The 19,862-nt window shown below is 36.3% G+C and overlaps 1 protein-coding gene across 1 annotated transcript in view; it reads left to right on the top strand.

Moving 5' to 3' along the window:
* The window catches only part of LOC105465511 (mannosidase alpha class 1A member 1), a 171,386-nt gene that overhangs the window by 37,729 nt on the left and 113,795 nt on the right, over positions 1-19,862 (top strand). Inside the window, exons 3-4 of the mRNA XM_011713962.3 lie at positions 4,847-4,943; positions 9,770-9,885. Coding sequence (XP_011712264.2) covers positions 4,847-4,943; positions 9,770-9,885 — 213 coding nt within the window. The remainder of the gene's footprint in view (positions 1-4,846; positions 4,944-9,769; positions 9,886-19,862) is intronic.

Raw genomic sequence — 19,862 nt, 5'->3', positions numbered from 1 at the left:
TTTTAAGACACTGAGCTGCTACTGCCCTTCAAAGTTCTCTGACATAGAGATACTCCACCATGCTGTGAAGTGACATCACTTAGTCCTAAGCCCTCATTCTAATGCATCTCTCTCTTGGGAGTTCCTTCGCCCTCCTCCCCTTCTGCATGGCGACCTACTCACCGTATGCCTCTGGATGCCCTCGCATGCAACCCTGTACAAAGCACTACTCATTAAAGCTTGTTGTGTGTTAACTGCCTCTGTGGTCCTGTCTTTTTCCCAGATCAACCTCAAATCCCTTGAACAAACACCCCCTACACAGTAGTACCTTGGCACAACTAAGATTTTATGAAAGCCAGTGTATGAACATAAAGATCACCCCACATTGCCTTACCCCTGGAGTGGACCCTTCTACTCTGCCTTTCTTCCTCCATCTTTTGGATACCAAATAGTTCTGTATATTTTTTAAATGTATATATTGATAAAGAGCTTGTGTATGATATAGATTTGCCTGGTTTCACATATATTTGTCCCTTGTATTTATGTGTTATACTAGGAAAAATTATGAAGCTCTTTTAGATTGCAAAGATCACAGACATTCTTAGGTTTTTAATAAAAGTAACTATAATGCCTAAAATGCATTGAGCACTTACTGTGTGTCGGGCAACGTGCTAAGCTCTTTACATGCATTGTTTTATGTAATCATCACCACAACCAATGAGGTGTTTTTATTCACATGCAGAAAGTGGGCTCAGAGAGATTAATTGCCTCACTTAGAGTCACACTGACGATCGCAGAGCTCAGATATGAACCCAGTTTCTCAGATGTGTGCACCTGTGATCCGCTCTTACCATTACTCCTCAGTAAATGAGAAACTTTTCTACAAGTACACATGGAGAAGTAAGCAAACAGTCTCAGCAGGCAAAGAGGAAAAGGGAAGATGATTCATCAACATTCAGGACTCAGCAGCATCGTTGATCGTTCTATAGCAGCTGTATAGGCCTAACACAGTTCCACTGGGGAACCATCCAAGTGGTAACATCATCTCTGCCTCAGCCGCCTCTTAACTTTTTTCGCCTTCCTTTCTCCTCTTTTTTCTCATGGCTTCTACTGCTTCATGGCCCTTTCTCCTGTGTGTTTGTACTTCTCTGTTTCTATGTCGCTCTCTGGCCTCTAGGTTCTCTCTGAATGTCTCCCAGTTACACTTCCCTAGGTAGAGTGGATGGTTGGGTTGTCTCGCCCAATGCATTAGTGAGAATTGCACACCAGGGCGCCTCGCCTTGGAGGCTCATGGCTGGCTCACAGCTCTCTGCCTTTGAATTGGGCTCCAGGCCCTGGTTCATTCAGCTGGGCCAGCATCACATCCTATAAACTATGGAAATTTTATGTAAGATCCCATAGAAGGAGGCCATAAGTGGGACTTGAACTTGTAGGCTTCAATGAAATAGGGCAATGAAAGCCCAAAGTTTTCCTAAGATCTGTCTGGCAAAATCATGTAATTTTCAAATACTTTTAATGTGTCTAATATGAAAATTTAAAGATTATATGTTTAAAACTTTAGCAAATAGAAGTATTTGCTAAAAGTAGTTCTAGCAATAAATATGCAGGATATGAAATCTGTGCATACTAGGGAAATTCCAACATACTTCTTCAGTGTGCTTGATTAGATCAGGACATTAAACTTAAATTGTTAGAAACAACAATAGAGTTGTATACAACATTCAATTAGTTTTCCTAGTCTTCTGTTTCATAAACATTTAGTGAGTATGTAAGCAGGCAGTATCTTCTGTTTCCATACATTATCAATGAGATTATAAGTGAGACACAGTCCTATATACTTCCCTTTCAATCCTTTAGAATCTTAACTTTTCATAGTGTGGCAGATACTCAATAAATGACCTGGCCTAATTAATCAGCCCCGATGCCAATTGAGAAGAAAGTACAAATCAAAGAATCTTTTCTTATAAGCATGGAGTCAAGGGGAAGTAATACTATTTCTTTAATGCCTTATACCCAATTTAATATTTTCTGGGTTAAAATAATGGGTGGCAATTGTGAAATTTTGGGTCCTTTCTTTCCTTTCACACAGTGTGTCAGCCGTACCTTTCACCGGAGCAAATAGACGTATGCAGGAAAAAAACATCTTTGGCTTGCTTTCGGTTTATCTTTTTTTGTGAGGGTTTCACTACTGCATTTGAAATTTGGACCCATTTTACTTCTACATGGAATGTCAGGCTGTAGAACCCTAATTAAGTTGATGAAAGACTACAAAAGAAACCTAAGGAGCCTGTGAAGAGGGGGGATCAATTCTATCCTTGTTAGTAGTTAAATTTTAGAAGTGACTTCCTTGTCCTACCAGCTCATGAGAACTGGGTCTAGAGAACTTAAATTACTTCATCCCCATCGCCACTCAGCTGGGTAATGCCTTAATACTACAAAATTAAAAGCTGGTAGCCTTTTGATGTTTTCTAATATTTGTGTAAGTCGTAAATCTAAGTTAACAAGTTGATTTTATTTGTGACTTTTAAATTGAAGCTCATAGTTAGTCTATGTATGCATACACGCACATGCACACAATGTCTTATAGTTAACTTTAATGCGCTAAATCATTTCCAGAGGTGATCAGCTGGTGGAATTGGTTAACAATATGACTGTTCCTCTTTACAATTGCTGGATAAACCCCTCCGATTCAGGGCATTTTGACCACATCATTTTCTTCTTTTCTAACTGTAACTCATAGAAATCCCATGGGATCAGGAACCCATTTTGAGAAATATGTCAGCAACTTTTGAAATGTAGGAAACTAACCAATTAGTGTCAGCTTTTCCCTTGAGGGAATAAAATAGGAAAAGTTAATATATGCTACAGAGGTTACTTTAGGAGATCCTCTACTAGTGGTACATTGTATAAATGATCATTTTTGACAAAGCTGAAACAAATCATCATAACTTTTTTTTTCTGTTTTGATGTTCAGTATATTCCAAAAGTTTTTGAATTTATAAAGTGTCTTTGGAAATTTACAAGAATGAAGAATTTACTAAATGTAGTACATTTAATGGGAAAACCAAATAAAACTCAAATATAATCTCTAGGTGTTCTATAGATTTTTTTATATACCTAGTCTTTCAGAGGCTCATTGGTTTCTATTTTTCTGTGATGTGAATTTAATTAGTTTTAATGTAGATTTAAAATTTAATAAACATGTGATTACCTGCCATCTGTCAAGCAATATGCAAGGTGCAAAAACACACACCATGCTCATGTATTCCTTAGATACATCCTGTAAGAAATTATCCCAAATTTTCAGATAAGAATCACAAAAGCTATGACTCATCCTTAAGTTTGTGACTAATCAGTGGCATTGTAGGGATTATAAATCAAGTCATGTGACCCTCAAATCTATTTTACTTCTCAACAAAATTAATTTATAAGAAAAAAATCCTAAAAATACTATCATATACACATTCTTTTGATTGTTGGAAGATCAATAATCTGATTCAGTAAAGGAAGATTTTGTTGCTGACTCGTTAAAGGAAGGTGATGCAATGTGTTGGTTAATGCCGTGGGCTTTGGAGTCAGGTCAGCTTGGAGATGAACCCTGGCACCTTGTCTATGGGAAAATGTGATGACTTTGACTAAAGTTGTTTTTTTAACTTCCAAGCCTCAGTTTCTTCATTTCCCTAACAATGGTAATAAAACATATTTCATAGGGTTGTAGCAGGAATTGGTTACAATACTAAAGTCACAGTATTTAGCAGAGTACTCAGCAGAGAATACTGATTCTTGGTAACTGTTGGTAATAATAGTGGTGAGTTAGGAAGGTAATTTACAAATTGGTTAAAGATGCTGATTGTTTTGTTCAGGAACGTATGAAAACTTTGTTATTAATAAAATGATATTGATCTCAATGAAGATTTTGAGTGGTAAATGGCCCATAAATAATATCTATAACTTTATGTGATGCTTTAAGATACTCTGAAATATGGAGCCAGATTGGAACATTTTCCAATTATGTCCATATTTTGATTACTGTTGATAATAAATTGGGGGTGGTGGCATGAATAATGAATAAGTTCTAGACAGTTGAAGCATCCCAACCCGTTTAAAAAATATGTGTACAAAAATAATTATGTGTTCTTTGAGTCATTGAAAAAAATTTATACAACTAATTTATGGCAGAGGGGTTTGGCTTTTAAAACCATTATTGGTACATGGACCCTCAATTAGGAATATACTGGATCAATCTTCAGTTACATACATATACACACATATGTATCCAATTAAAGATTGATCACGTTAAAATAAACAAGCTTTTCCAAAATCTAGGCATGATCACAGTTTTATTTTTTATTTCTTGTAAATATTTTAAAATACTTCTCCATATAGTCTTGGTCAAGAAACATCAAAGTGATTTAAAGGGATAACCTGAATATTTATCTGTAAGCTGTGAGGTCAACAAAGTAAGAAGAACTTTGTGCAAAAATATGAATTTTAAAGATAGTCTTTGCAGAATTAATCTGTTATGAAAATGAACTAGATAAATGTAGACATGGTTCATACTTTTAAGATAAGCTAAATTCCTGTTGTTGGGAACTGACTTTTGAAAATGGTATTTGTATTAAATGGGATTAAACGAACTCAAAAAGAAAACTTTCCATTTGTAAACATAAAAGGGTAGTGTGTATGTGTACGAGCATGTTTATATGAGCATGTGTCTTCTGGTTTATATAATCATAACCCTTTTACTTAGTCATCCTTTTAACTAATGAATTTTAATGTTTCAGCCTTTGCTCTTCCATATATTACCTATTTTGTAGGAAAAACATCTCCATTCAAATTATAATCCTGTTTTTATTTTATTTCTCAGATGATGAAACATGCTTGGAATAATTATAAAGGTTATGCCTGGGGATTAAATGAACTGAAACCTATATCAAAAGGAGGCCATTCAAGCAGTTTATTTGGTGAGTAGATGTGCTTTGGTTTCTTAGTGACGTAGTAACTTCTCAGTAACTTAGTAACTTCTCCCCAGTTGCTTCAGCTTATGGATGGTGAAGAAGTCTGTGTAATATGGCCCAGGCCATTTGGTTAGGAAACTTGCACACCTGATGGAATTAGGTAAGGATTGTGCATAGTGTGTCCTTCGGTTAGAGTAGTGGCTGCGTATTCGAATAACCTGCGTAACTTTAAAGAGTACTGATTCCTGGAGCATACTTATAAAGATTCTCACTTAATGTTTATAGGATGCAGTATCAGGATTTTTGGCCTCTGGGGTGATTCCCACCATAGCAGCACTTGGTGGGCTGCACTAACTGCTTCCTGTTAGGTAAAAGCTGTGCCTTTATACATAAGCTGAGCAAGGCTGCCAGCCATGGTGATCTTCAGTGTATCTCAATTTTGGCTGTAGGTTTCTCCTGTTTGTACCATGGAAGAGAAAGTGAGGATGGATTAGGTTAATTGAACTTCCGTTTATCCACTTTTGCACGCTTTATTGTATTTGGTTCCTGTAGCAGCTCTCTGTGACTGGTACTGTGGGTGTTAATAACATTCCATTGTGGAAGTAAGAAAGCTAAGTAACACAAGGGTTTCATGGATTCTTTGGGTCACAGAGCTGCCCAGTATCCTCCTACTGCACTTGATTTCTTTCTAATCCTTAAAAATTTGTCTGTAAGTAACAGGATGAAGGGAATACAGTGTTACTCAGGAACTTCTGAATTCAATAATAGAACACTTTCTATACTTTAACTGAAAATGTTAAATAATAGCAATTCACATAATAGTTTCAGCTCACATTTATTGAGCACTTACGGTGTGCCAAGTGCCATTCCTGCATTATCTCATTTAGCCTCATTAAAATATAATTTTATAGGTGAGAAAAATGAGGCCCAGAGATTAGTTTTCCCAGAGATAGCCACCTACTAACTGGCAGAGCTGGGACTTGAACCCTGGGGTGGCTAACATTAGAGTCCATGCTCCTAATTCTGACATGTTGCTTTTCCATTTATTTAGAACCTTCCATGTGTTTGGCTTTACTTGTAGCACTGGTGATAATGAAAATAATACAAGTCTTTGCACAGGTCTTTACACAAGTATTTGCCTAGTACACAACATATAAAATGTAAATAGTGAATTATCAATGCACCAGGTGGTTCAATATATACTTCCATGAAGTTCTGAGGAAGCAGTAGGACCTCAGGTTGGGAGAAGGGCATTGCAGGGTTTGCAAGAACAGGTAGAAAGAGCTGGGAAAAGTAGAAGAAAAGAGACTGTTGGTCTATCAGAGTGACACAGTTTTGAGATGAATAGAGCCTGTACCTGAAGTAGAGGCAGTAGAAGTAATTCCAGACACTTCTAAAGTAGTGTTTTAGGATCCAGCTACCAGTTATCATGGGTAAGGGAGAGGTATGAATTGAAGAGAGAAACTCTGAAACTTCATGCAGAGCCAGAGGTCTTTATTTTTTCATTGTTTATTATAACATTTTTTGAAAAAATTATAACTCCATTTTGCTTTTATCTGTATAAGAGTCGTTCGTACCCTTAAGAAATCAGTTAATGTGTTAAATTGCCATAATCTTTGTCAGAGGGATTGTTTGGTTTTCTGTTAAAACATTTACGATTTTAAAATTTGTTATTGAACATTAAAAATATGCTAGGTCTCTTAGGCCTGACTTTTGTTTTTTGGTTTTCATTGGCTTTTTCAGTAAAAAAACACTTTTCATAATCAAGATAAGAACTTGCTCTTAGAAAAAGAGCTACAGGTATTAGCATAAGGAAATGAAATATTAATAATTCAAATGGTATTTAATCTCATTCCATCTTCAAATTAAAATAAGATGCATAATGATTTTCTTATTATAGAAATACCAATATAGGGGAACTTGTTACAAAGGCATACAAAGTTTTCATTTTTACAGATGAGAAAAACTTTTAACTGACTTCTTTAGCCCGCTTCTCAGTCAGATTTCTTATCTGTGTAATATGTAGTACCGTATATTCACTCAGCAAACCAGGCAGAAGTTAGGAAAATGTGAGTTCTTTACCACCTGGCTTCTTAGGAAATAGTGTTTTGTTTGAGATAAGTGATTTTGAGTTTTAACCCTAAAAACAACCTTTTTGGAGAAAGTATTAGGCATTATGAATCTTTTCCCAGTTCTGAGACATTGGGGAGCTCTTCAGGTCTGCTTCCTTCTCATGGTTGTTTCTCACCAGTTATGTTGAACCTTCCATCTTTTTCATAGACAAAGACTGGTTCCTTCCTAAACAACTTTAATGAATATAAAAAAGCATCTTAAATATTCGTGATCTCCCAATTCCATCTTAAACAGGAAACTAGAACTATTTATTTCAATATTTCAGTGGTAAAAAGATTTCAAGTAAAACTGCACCTCAAAGAGAGGTATTTTGTGCCCGACCAATTATTCTCATGTAAAGCTACAATACAAGAAATAAAAATATTAACGTAAGGCTGTTAATAACCTAGAAATGAAATGTCAATGAAAATATGAAGCTGATATCATATTTCAAAACGCCCACTTTAAAATATTCCCTCCAGTGTCTCTCTGAATCCATAGTTCTAGCTTCGAAAAAGTTAAAGGAAATTGGATTACAGTAAAACATGTCACAAAATGCAAGTGACTTCAGGTTTCTTTCTCCTTATCATTAGATAAAGTTTACAATTTTTATCTTTTTGAAAATCAAGTGTTTCAATATCCTGTTATTTATAGTTTTCTAATAACTTCTTAACTTGGCATTTGAAAGGCATGTGCCAGTGAAATAATTTTCATTTATATTTATAGATTCGGTCTTGGATCGTCCAGAATGTTAATTATATATAGGAAGTGTAGTGCCCAGTCTTTCAGCAGTCATTCATTGTGCACCTGAGTGTAGGATCGGCTGCCTGCCACTTGCACAGCCAATAACAAGGATGAAGTTCAGTGAAAGGAAAATGACTTTTATTTCCAAAACTAGAGGTGGCTGGCTTACTTCTCTAGAAACTGCTTCAAACTTGAGGCTGGGAAGAGGATCTTAAAAATGGAACTTGGACTGGGAGGCATATGGGAAGGGTGCCTGAGTGTAAGGTCTGCGTGTCTTGTTCTGGTGGCTTCCTCTAGCTATAGTCCACCTGGAGTGCAGGCTGATGTTGTATCAACAATGGCTGGGTTGCTGACTAACTGCCTTGAGGTAATCTCTGAAATTTTGCAACTGGGTCTCCATCCTTGATCTGTCACAAGATTAGCCTCTGGAACTTCTAAGTAAGCACATAATTAGATCCAAGTATACAATTACGTAAATGTTCATGGGGTAAAAGAGTGCATAGTGGGAAAGGGAAGGGAGTGAAGTTTCAAAGCATGTTTCAGGGGCATATTTTAAGACTAAGGAAAAAGGTTTCTACAGTTTGCTTCAAGGTTACATCTTGAGACTGGAAGAAAGGATGAAGAAAAACTTTTTAAAATGCGTTTTGAAGCTGAACTACTCAATTACAATTGGGCATCATTGTCACAATTTCACAGGACACCATAAGGAATCTGGAGATAAGTAAGACGTGACTTGTTTGTTCTAAGTTTATAGGCTGAGTGCATCCCTCATGCCTCTAATTCCAGTACTTTGGAAGGCCAAGGTGGGAGGATTGCTTGAGGCCAGGAGTTTGAGACCAGCCTGAGCAACATACCAAGACTCATCTCTACAAAAAATTTTTTTTAATTAGCCAGGTATGGTGGCACACACGTATAATCCCAGCTACTCAGGAGGCTGAGGCAGGAGAATCACTTGAGCCTAGAAGTCTGGGGCTGCAATGAGCTGTGATTGCGCCACTGTACTCCACCCTGGGGGACAGAGCAAGACCCTGTCTCAAAAGAAGAAAAAAGTTTATAGACTAAAAGATGCACATGTGTAGTTTTAATACAGGATAGAAGGTGATGAATGCCAGGGCAACATGAAGTCTCCATGTCATTGGAATTCAGAGGAAGTAAACCACAGAGGTCAGGACTTGTAGAGGATGGAGGGCAGTTAGCATCAGTCAGAGTTCATACGGGGGTGAAATTTCATTTTAGAGTAATGTCTTCTTAGAACTATCACTAAACAATTTTAGATCTAATTATATTTAGAGTTTTGCACAGGTGCACTTTGATTACATTAGTCTTAATAAGTCTGTTGCTCCTTGGTTTTAGGCCTGTTCTTTTCTTGCTAGAGAATGCAATCACAGGCCGGGTGCAGTGGCTCACGCCTGTAATCCCAGCACTTTGGGAGGCCTAGGCGGGTGGATCACGAGGTCGAGAGATTGAGACCATCCTGGCCAACATGGTGAAACCCTGTCTCTACTAAAAACACAAAAATTAGCCCGTCATGGTAGCATGCGCCTGTAATTCCAGCTACTCAGGAGGCTAAGGTAGGAGAATCACTTGATCCCGGGAGATGAAGGTTGCAGTGAGCTGAGATTGTGCCGCTGCACTCCAGCCTGGGCAACACAGTGAGACTCCATCTCCAAAAAAAAAAAAAAGGAAAGAAAAGAGAGAGAATGCAATCACAAATGAAATTTCTAAGAGAAATTTCTGAGACATTTATTTTTTATAACTCAGAAGAAACTTTAAAGATTAGTATATCAGTCAATAGCCTGTGATAATTTTTGGTTTGGTGCCGTTTTATACTTTCATTGAAAGAATTTTAGACTATGTTTAATATTATTGCTTATTAATAAGTCCAGTATTACCCTCTCCCTGTCTTAGGTGTGGTCAATTTACATATATTTTATCTAGCCAAAGTATTTTATCAAATATTTTTCTGCTATTTTCAGGTAATATCAAAGGAGCAACTATAGTAGATGCCCTGGATACACTTTTTATTATGGAAATGAAAAATGAATTTGAAGAAGCAAAATCATGGGTTGAAGAAAATTTAGATTTTAATGTGGTAAGTTAAATAAGAGTTGCTAATTCAGTCCTTAAATTTCAATTAACATGGATAAATTCTGTAGTGGGCCCTATTATTGTATTGTAATGTACTCTAACAAAAATAATGCAACTTTAGATAGTACAAATATTATTATCTTATACTGTGTTCTTAAATTGTCCTCACTTACTACACAAATTTGTGTCTTGTTTTTTGGCAAAGTAAGGGTAAGAGAAAATAAATTAGTATTTATTGAGACCTACATGTGCCTAGTATTCTTGTTCAGTCCCACCACAATGCTATGAGATGGACATTAATTTCACACCTTTGTATATTAAACATCTGCACCTCAGAGGCTTACTCCAGACTGCACAGCTGGTTGTGTGTCAAGAGCTATGATTCTGATGTAGGTCCGTGGGGCTCCAGTGCTTATGCTTTTACACGGTGACATGGTGTCTCCAGCAGCAGCAGCAGCGTTCATTTTCCTGTAAAGAAAGCTTCAAATTTTGTGGATCTTATACACCTCTCAGTAAAAACAAATTGATTATATATGTGATATATGTTCTTAAATTTTGTGTGCCATCGTTCTCAGCAAATATTTCAAGGCCCATTGTATACTGAGGGAAAGAGTCAGAATTAAGGATAGTGAATACTTCTAATACTTTTTGATAATTTCAGATGGGGAGGACTACATCTTATCAGCTCTGATTTGATAGTCGTTGTTTTACTTTATAATGATATTGACAACTTATTCTAAGAAAAGAAAACATGTAGGCCATGGAATTTTTTAGTCATTCACTTAAGTGTGCATTATCGGTATTTCTAATCTGAGACCACTTTGCAGAAATTCTCGTAAGTCTCTTGTCTGTTGGGTAAGCATTTGATAGTATCTGTAAATCCCAGTCACCATGCACAAGTAACATTCTGTATGTTGAAAGTGGACAAAGAGAATTTCTCGCTGTTGCCTCTGCTTTGTGGCACTCTTGCTCTCAGAGACCAAATGAGGACACCAGTGTTAGGCAGAATATTAAGGATCAGTAAAGCTAAGTATTTCCCCCATCTGTTTCAATTAAAAACTTATATAAATTAAAAGTTTAATATTTTGTTTCTACTCCCCTAATTAATTGCTATATATACCTCATTTGGGGCACCTTAAAGACAGGCAGATGAGTTTGTGTTTAATTTGCCTAATAATTGAATCTAGAATATAAAGGAGACCGTATTCCAATCAATATTAAGGAACCTTGGGGATCAATGTGTTAAACCCTTCTATTTTAAACATGAGAGAACAGGCATGAGGAGCTAGTGATTTGCTCAAGGTTATGGAGCTATTTGATTAGAGTGACCTGTGGTAGTGCTGATATTGATAGAGCTAAATATGAAAAATTAAAGCACTGGAAAAAAACTGTTTCATTTTGGAGGCTTGCTTTCTTAATAATACTTCTGTGGGCCAGGCGTGGTGGCTCACACCTGTAATCCCAGTACTTTGGGAGGCCAAGGCAGGCAGATCACGAGGTCAGGAGTTTGAGACCAGTCTGGCCAACATGGTGAAACCCCATCTCTACTAAAAATAGAAAAATTAGCCGGGCATGGTGGTGTGTGCCTGTAATCCCAGCTACTCAGGAGGCTGAGGCAGGAGGATCACTTGAACTCAGGAGGCAGATGTTGCAGTGAGCCGTGATTGCACCATTGCACTGCAGCCTGGGCAGTAGAGCAAAACGCCATCTCCAAAAAAAAAAAAAAAAATTTCTTTGGTTCTACCTTCTTATTAAAATCAGCTACCTACCTTCAAAAACCTGTAGGCTTATCTTTAGATATATATGAGACCTATTGATATCTCTCTTTTCAAGAAAGGGTAAGGGAATAATAACTACATTCCTCTAAAACACTAATGATGGAAAACTGGAAAGCAAACTTTAATAACACTTGACTTATGAATAGTGTCCAAGTTTCTTACTGAATGTTGGACTTGTCCATCTGATAATTGTAGCATTGTTGCCCCAAACCTCCTCAAATATCATAGCAGTTTTTTTCTTTTCACAACCTGTGCGACCTGTGGTAGTCTGAGGAGCTCTGGACTTGGGGCCAGGGGTTGGGGTTGGTGGAGGATGAGGAGCAGTTCTATTTAAAATGAGTAAGTACAAAGGTAACAGATGAGATGTTACTATAACAGAAGGCAGTTGGCTGCCCTCAGACCACCACAGGATGTCTTCAATGTGTTCCATGGGTCCTGGGGACCTGGGAGAAGGAAAGATGAATTTAATAGGGGATATCAGACTGTGTAGAAGAGAAGAAGAATTTACTGGGCTTCCTTACTTGTAAGATGAAGGGATTCGACTAACACTGAGTTATTGCTAAGATACTGAACTTTGAAGTTTTCTTTGTTTATTTAAATTTTTATTTTATTTTTTAATAAAATTTCACTCAATTAGTATGCAGACTTTTGCATATATATTTTAGGCCTGTTAATGATAGTTTTGGGTTATACCTTTCAAGATATAATTTTAAAATATGTACAACTATTATGTATTTATAAAAATTAAATATATTTCAAAAAATTACAGCCACATTTCTCAAATGTATGTATTACACTATTTTCTTAATATAAGAGGTCTTGAAAAATATTTGTTGCAGGTCTCTCTTTGGGTATTACCATGTTTTCCTTTTAAAAAATATGTTGTCAACAACAAACAATGTTTCCCATATTAAAAATAGTAACATATAAATTCAGGAGAGGTATATTGATTTACTTTTCTAATCATTGTGTTGTGAAGTTTTTCAGCTTACTGTATTCTAGTTGGTTTTAATATTTCACATAAGAATTTGTCTTATATTCACCCATTCTATCCAGAAATCCAAATGATTATTTTTAAAATTACAGGATTTTTCTTCAAAAAAATTGAGAAATTTTTCTCATTTATATGGAGAAAGGAGAAATTGAAAAAGCTTTACCAAAAAAAAGAAAAATTATACTAAATAACATGTAGTATAATTCTAGCTTATAAATATTGTTACTTACATTTTAGTTAAAACTTTTTCCTGATAAGGTATTCTATTTGACAGTGTAAGGGTATTATTTAAAAAGTTGGCCAGGCGTAGTGACACACGTCTGTAATCCCAGCCCTTTGGAAGGCCAAGACGGGCGGATCACGAGGAGATCAGGAGATTGAGACCTTCCTGGCTAACACAGTGAAACCCCATCTCTACTGAAAATACAAAAAATTTCCCAGGCATGGTGACACGTGCCTACAATCCCACCTACTCGGGAGGCTGAGGCAGGAGAATAGCTTGAACCTGGGAGGCAGGGGTTGCAGTGAGCCGAGATTGCACCACTGCACTCCAGCCTGGGCGACACAGAAACTCAGACTCAAAAAAAAAAAAAAAGAAAAGTTAATGCATCTAAATTCATTGCAAAGGGAAAATAAAAGCAAAACAAACACTATTGTTGAGAGTTGGCTTATCCTGTGGTGCTCCTAAGTATAAACAAATTTTATACTCAAGAATAAATTTGTTAATGTGAAATATCCAATTTATATCACTGAAAAGTGTAAAGTTTTCTATTGTTTTATACTGTAATTAACTAAAACTCATTTTCTTTTCATTAGGGCATAGGAAGTTGATTCATTTTGCATACTTGGTAGCACAAAGTTCAAATGACTTTAATAGCTGGCTTAAAATAAGTCACTGGGATAATATGTTCTGGGGAGTAAGGAGCAAGGACTTCACAGAAGGAGCTTGTATTCAGTTCAAGTATCTGTAGAAGCACATAGATATTGGGAGAAAATCCTAAGTATTGACTCCATGAATAAGTTTTCTAATTTTAGCTCAAAGTAATCTTAGGACAAAGAATCTAAAACTGATTCTTGGTTGGTCACTCTTCATTCACTCATGTATTATTTACTAAGTATCTTCTAAGGATCAAGTATTTACTCTTATGGGCATTTAGTCTAGCAGGAAAAGTAGTCAGAGAACCCTAGCTAGTACCAGGCTATCTCGGTAGGAAAGAAATGAAAGAGGAAACTACTATTTGGCCAGGCGTGGTGGCTCACACGTGTAATCCCAACACTTTGGGAGGCCCAGGCTGGTGAATTTCTTGAGCCCAGGAGTTCAAGACCAGCCTGGGCAACATAGTAAGACCTTTCCCACCCCATATCTATTAAAAAAAAAAAAAAAAAAAACTCCAGCCTGGGCAACAGAGTGAGACTCTTGTCTCAAAAAAAAAAAAAAATTAGTAGTTTGTGATACATACCAAGTATTATAATATGTGATTTTTTTCATGGGTGTATCTTGTTTAATCTTGTGACAAGCATACAGAGTAGTAACTGATATTTTTCCCTATACTTATAGATGAATAGGTGGTTAATTAGTCTGTCCCAAATTATGCAGCAAGATCTCAGGTTTGATGAACACAGTCTGCCTAACTCAGTGACCTTGTGTTTTTTTTTGTTTGTTTGTTTGTTTGTTTTAATTTATTTATTATTATTATACTTTAAGTTGTAGGGTACATGTGCATAACGTGCAGGTTTGTTACATATGTATACTTGTGCCATGTTGGTGTGCTGCACCCATCAACTCATCATTTACATCAGGTATAACTCCCAATGCCATCCCTCCCCCCTCCCCCCTCCCCATGATAGGCCCCGGTGTGTGATGTTCCCCTTCCTGAGTCCAAGTGATCTCATTGTTCAGTTCCCACCTATGAGTGAGAACATGCGGTGTTTGGTTTTCTGTTCTTGTGATAGTTTGCTAAGAATGATGGTTTCCAGCTGCATCCATGTCCCTACAAAGGACGCAAACTCATCCTTTTTGATGGCTGCATAGTATTCCATGGTGTATATGTGCCACATTTTCTTAATCCAATCTGTCACTGATGGACATTTGGGTTGATTCCAAGTCTTTGCTATTGTGAATAGTGCCGCAATAAACATACGTGTGCATGTGTCTTTATAGCAGCATAATTTATAATCCTTTGGGTATATACCCAGTAATGGGATGGCTGGGTCATATGGTACATCTAGTTCTAGATCCTTGAGAAATCGCCATACTGTTTTCCATAATGGTTGAACTAGTTTACAATCCCACCAACAGTGTAAAAGTGTTCCTATTTCTCCACATCCTCTCCAGCACCTGTTGTTTCCTGACTTTTTAATGATCGCCATTCTAACTGGTGTGAGATGGTATCTCATTGTGGTTTTGATTTGCATTTCTCTGATGGCCAGTGATGATGAGCATTTTTTCATGTGTCTGTTGGCTGTATGAATGTCTTCTTTTGAGAAATGTCTGTTCATATCCTTTGCCCACTTTTTGATGGGGTTGTTTGTTTTTTTCTTGTAAATTTGTTTGAGTTCTTTGTAGGTTCTGGATATTAGCCCTTTGTCAGATGAGTAGATTGCAACAATTTTCTCCCATTCTGTAGGTTGCCTGTTCACTCTGATGGTAGTTTCTTTTGCTGTGCAGAAGCTCTTTAGTTTAATGAGATCCCATTTGTCAATTTTGGCTTTTGCTGCCGTTGCTTTTGGTGTTTTAGACATGAAGTCTTTGCCCATGCCTATGTCCTGAATGGTACTACCTAGGTTTTCCTCTAGGATTTTTATGGTATTAGGTCTAACATTTAAGTCTCTAATCCATCTTGAATTAATTTTCGTATAAGGAGTAAGGAAAGGATCCAGTTTCAGCTTTCTACTTATGGCTAGCCAATTTTCCCAGCACCATTTATTAAATAGGGAATCCTTTCCCCATTTCTTGTTTCTCTCAGGTTTGTCAAAGATCAGATGGCTGTAGATGTGTGGTATTATTTCTGAGGACTCTGTTCTGTTCCATTGGTCTATATCTCTGTTTTGGTACCAGTACCATGCTGTTTTGGTTACTGTAGCCTTGTAGTATAGTTTGAAGTCAGGTAGTGTGATGCCTCCAGCTTTGTTCTTTTGACTTAGGATTGTCTTGGAGATGCGGGCTCTTTTTTGGTTCCATATGAACTTTAAAGCAGTTTTTTCCAATTCTGTGAAGAAACTCATTGGTAGCTTGATGGGGATGGCATTGAATCTATAAATTACCTTGGGCAGTATGGCCATTTTCACGATATTGATTCTTCCTATCCATGGAAGTTCATTCCTGATTTGGCTCTCTGTTTGTCTGTTACTGATGTATAAGAATGCTTGTGATTTTTGCACATTAATTTTCTATCCTGAGACTTTGCTGAAGTTGCTTATCAGCTTAAGGAGATTTTGGGCTGAGACAATGGGGTTTTCTAAATATACAATCATGTCATCTGCAAACAGGGACAAAATTCAACAGCCCTTCATGCTAAAAACGCTCAATAAATTCGGTATTGATGGAACGTACCACAAAATAATAAGAGCTATTTATGACAAACCCACAGCCAATATCATACTAAATGGGCAAAAACTGGAAAAATTCCCTTTGAAAACTGGCACAAGACAGGGATGCCCTCTCTCACCACTCCTATTCAACATAGTGTTGCTTCTGACAAAGCCATTGATTAAAGATAAAGCATCGTTATCATGTGTTAGTAATGGAGCAGTTGTTAGTTATTTACATTGGATTGTAGTGAAACAGTTGATATTAAACAGAAATATTGCATTGGTGTGTAGTGGGCAGTTATTAAAGCTTGCTTGATTCTCATGTGTGATTACAGCCCCGTATCCAGGCTCATAATTCACTAAGTAGAAAGCTGATACAGAGTTTGGAGGAATAGCTAGCAAAAGAGTAGCCACTGATTTTAGGGATTGGAGAATTGTCCTTTTAAAAACGAAAACTATGACACTTTTGAGTTCACTCTGAAAATCAAGCACTCAGAATAGAATTTAAATATTTCTGAAAAGTTCTTTTCCAAGAAATATTTTTCCATTTAATGCAATCAATCAGATCTGTCATGCTGTATGGAATCATAAGTTAATAATTAAGGAGAATTCTAATACAAATGTGACTCAAAATAAACATCATAAGGCTTGAAGGTCCAAAGAAACAATTTATGTGTTCCTCGGGAAAAGCTTGCATTTTTATGTAACTCCTCAAGCAAAAGGAAACTGGCTGAATCTGCACCAAAACTTAAATTTGTTATTTTCATTGTCAAGCCTGTTATTTCACTTACTGAAATCTATTAAAATACATTATCATGTAGCTAATTTTGGTGAATAAGTTGCCTATAAAAATATCAAATTTCAGAATTGTTTAAAGTGCTGTCTTGTCTAGTGTGAAGAGGTTGGTCTTTCAGATACTTATTTGAAAACAGGTTTTGAAGTGTTCATTCTGTTGCCTAGATGGGGTCATATACTTCCTGTCCATGATCTCATGATACGTTGATTTGGAAGAAGCCTTTCTTTGCAGAGAGATAGAGCATGATGTTAGGATTGGAGGAGGGAAGCATACAAAATAATTTATAAATTGGACTTTTTTTTTTTCATGTTAGCAGTCTTTATCACTTTATCTCATACATTTACATATATGTGTAGTAAATGAGTAGACAAAAATATACAGAAAAGGGATACATTTAAGGTGGAAGTTATCAATCTAAAATACCCAAGATAATGATAGAGATTAGTACTGAGACATAATTTTTTCATGATTTGTAATACTCGCCTCTTGATTTTAGGTGTAAATTTAGGCATACCATATATTCAGTTTATAGATGAATCTGGTTTAGTCAGTTCTTTGATTCAGTGGTCATTGATATAAGTAAATCAAAATGAAAGAACAGTTTCTCCAATTCTTATTTTTTTATTGGTAGGTCTTAACCAAAAATTTCCAACCTTCTCTTGTTTATTGGTTGACTAACTAATAGGTACATGGAATTTAAATAAAAGATGGGATCTACTTCTTAAACTGCCACTCACGTAAGACTGTATACTAGAAGCCACTGAATACATGGGGCATACCGGAATGCAATCTTAAAGATTTAAAGGGGAAGTTAAGTTTATTTTAAAATAAACTCAGGTAGACTGCAAAATTCACATTGTTAGGATAAATCTCGTAAGATTTAGTGTTACAGGCTGCTTTGTCTACCTGCTGTCCTCCCCCGGCTCCAAATACCCCCTCTGTCATCAGGGTAAGTCAGTAGAAAACTTTTAGAACATCATGATTATTAATAAGAATATATTCATTTAAATTTAATATTTTAATAGGAATTAGAATCAGAAGTTTATAGAAATGGCCTGAGACCCTCAATTGTAGAAATTCACTTTTGAAAATTCAGATTTCATATAAAATATATCAAGTCCCAAAGGAAGTTGGTCAACTTCTGTATTTCAAAAGAGGATATTTAAGCCCTTGAGAAATAAGACTTCAAATAGGCCAAAGAAGGTGAGTATTTATGACTCTAGAGTTTCTGATTTTCCAGTGACCCTGGGAAGGTAGGTTGTAGTTCATTTAGGCTGAGCTGCACAGTGGTAGCAGCAACAACTGTCTATTGAGTGCGTTACTTGGGCCAGCTATTATGTACATTGCTTTATGTCGTGGAGGAATGCTTTGTCCCTTTCTACATATGATGAAACCAAGACTCGGAATAAATTGGTTACCTGGGACCTCAAACTCAGATGGCTTCCAAATCAGCCTTCAATCCCAGGTCTTTCTGATTTCCTCAGTTTATAGTCTGCTGCTCCAGGATAGCCAACCAGTTTGGTGTGGTGAGAGGATTTTTATCTTCTTAGTCTTTTTCATCTACGGATCTGTAAAGAGTGAACTAAAGGGTCTAAATTTCAATCTTTTGGCCTAAAAACATAATACAACCTAGAATATTGAAAGCAACCTCAAAGTAAGGTTTCTATATTCCTTAAACTTAACTTTGAAAAGGAGAGAGAAAGAATTATATGTTGGAAATTTGAATGTGGTTCTGGTTTTCAAACAGAGAAGATGGTGACCTGAGAACTAGTGATGGTGCTGGTGTGATGTTCCAGAGCAAGATTTATTAAAGACAAGGACATAGCAGTCACTGGGATCCTTCATGGATTAACTAACAAGCCAGATTTGCTTCTTAAACAGGCTCACTGGACAGACTGTTAGATCCATGAAATCCAGAGCTATAGCAAGTTTCCTTGAGTATGGCACCTTGCAGGGTCATTTCTCAATATTGTACAGTACAAGATAAATAAAATTTAGGTTTTAGACTATGTAATTGAATCAATAACTGGTTGAATAACCGCATCCAACAGTTGATTGATGTCTAGCTGAAGATATATTTCTGGCGGTGTTTGACATAACTCAGACCTCCATGTTGCAATAATTTTTATCAGATGTCTATATAAAGGTCCTGATTATCCAGATTTTCACAGGGGGAAGAGAAAATGCATTATGTAAAGAATCTATAGCCAGAATAAGAATATAAGATCATCTTATAAGTCTTCAATAGGCAGCAATGTGGGAAACTGTTTCCAGGTTTAAAAACTGAAAAACACAAGTACTAATTGAGAGGAATGTGATTTGAGGGTTTAAGCTTATTCCATTTTATTGTTAGATGTTATTACTCTTAAACATAGGAAACATAGTCACGTGAACCAAACTAAATGTATGGATTATCTTCCCTTTTCCTTATCAGTAATTTTGTAGAACATTAAAGCCTTTGCCAGTATTTATGTAAAACTCATTCAGAGTGATAGACCTCAAAGTTAAATTACACCTATATAGAGTACTTTTAATCAGATTGTATCAGGTGCACATTACAAATTATAAAATACAGTTAAACACACCAGTCTTATTTTGTGATGTTTTTGCCTAACTTTGACCTAATAATTCTGTCTCCTAACTTGTTTTCATAATTGTCCTTTTATAGGAATTTTTTTGAATTTTTTTAACTTAAGCAATTATTTGGCTTTAATTGTTAGATCCTTAAACCTTTTTACAGAGAGCATGTAAGGATAAAATGAATACTTATCACCTTTTTTTGTGGAAATGTTTTATCCCACTAAAATGTAGACTCAAGTGACCTTGAGGACCTTATCAGTCTTTATTGCCATTTCCCTATAACCTAGGACAGGATCTGGCAC

The sequence above is a fragment of the Macaca nemestrina genome, chromosome 5, assembly GCF_043159975.1.
Source record: "Macaca nemestrina isolate mMacNem1 chromosome 5, mMacNem.hap1, whole genome shotgun sequence".
NCBI lineage: Eukaryota > Metazoa > Chordata > Mammalia > Primates > Cercopithecidae > Macaca > Macaca nemestrina.
The sequence above is the reverse complement of the archived record's forward strand: the minus strand, read 5'-3'. Positions and strand labels throughout refer to the sequence as shown.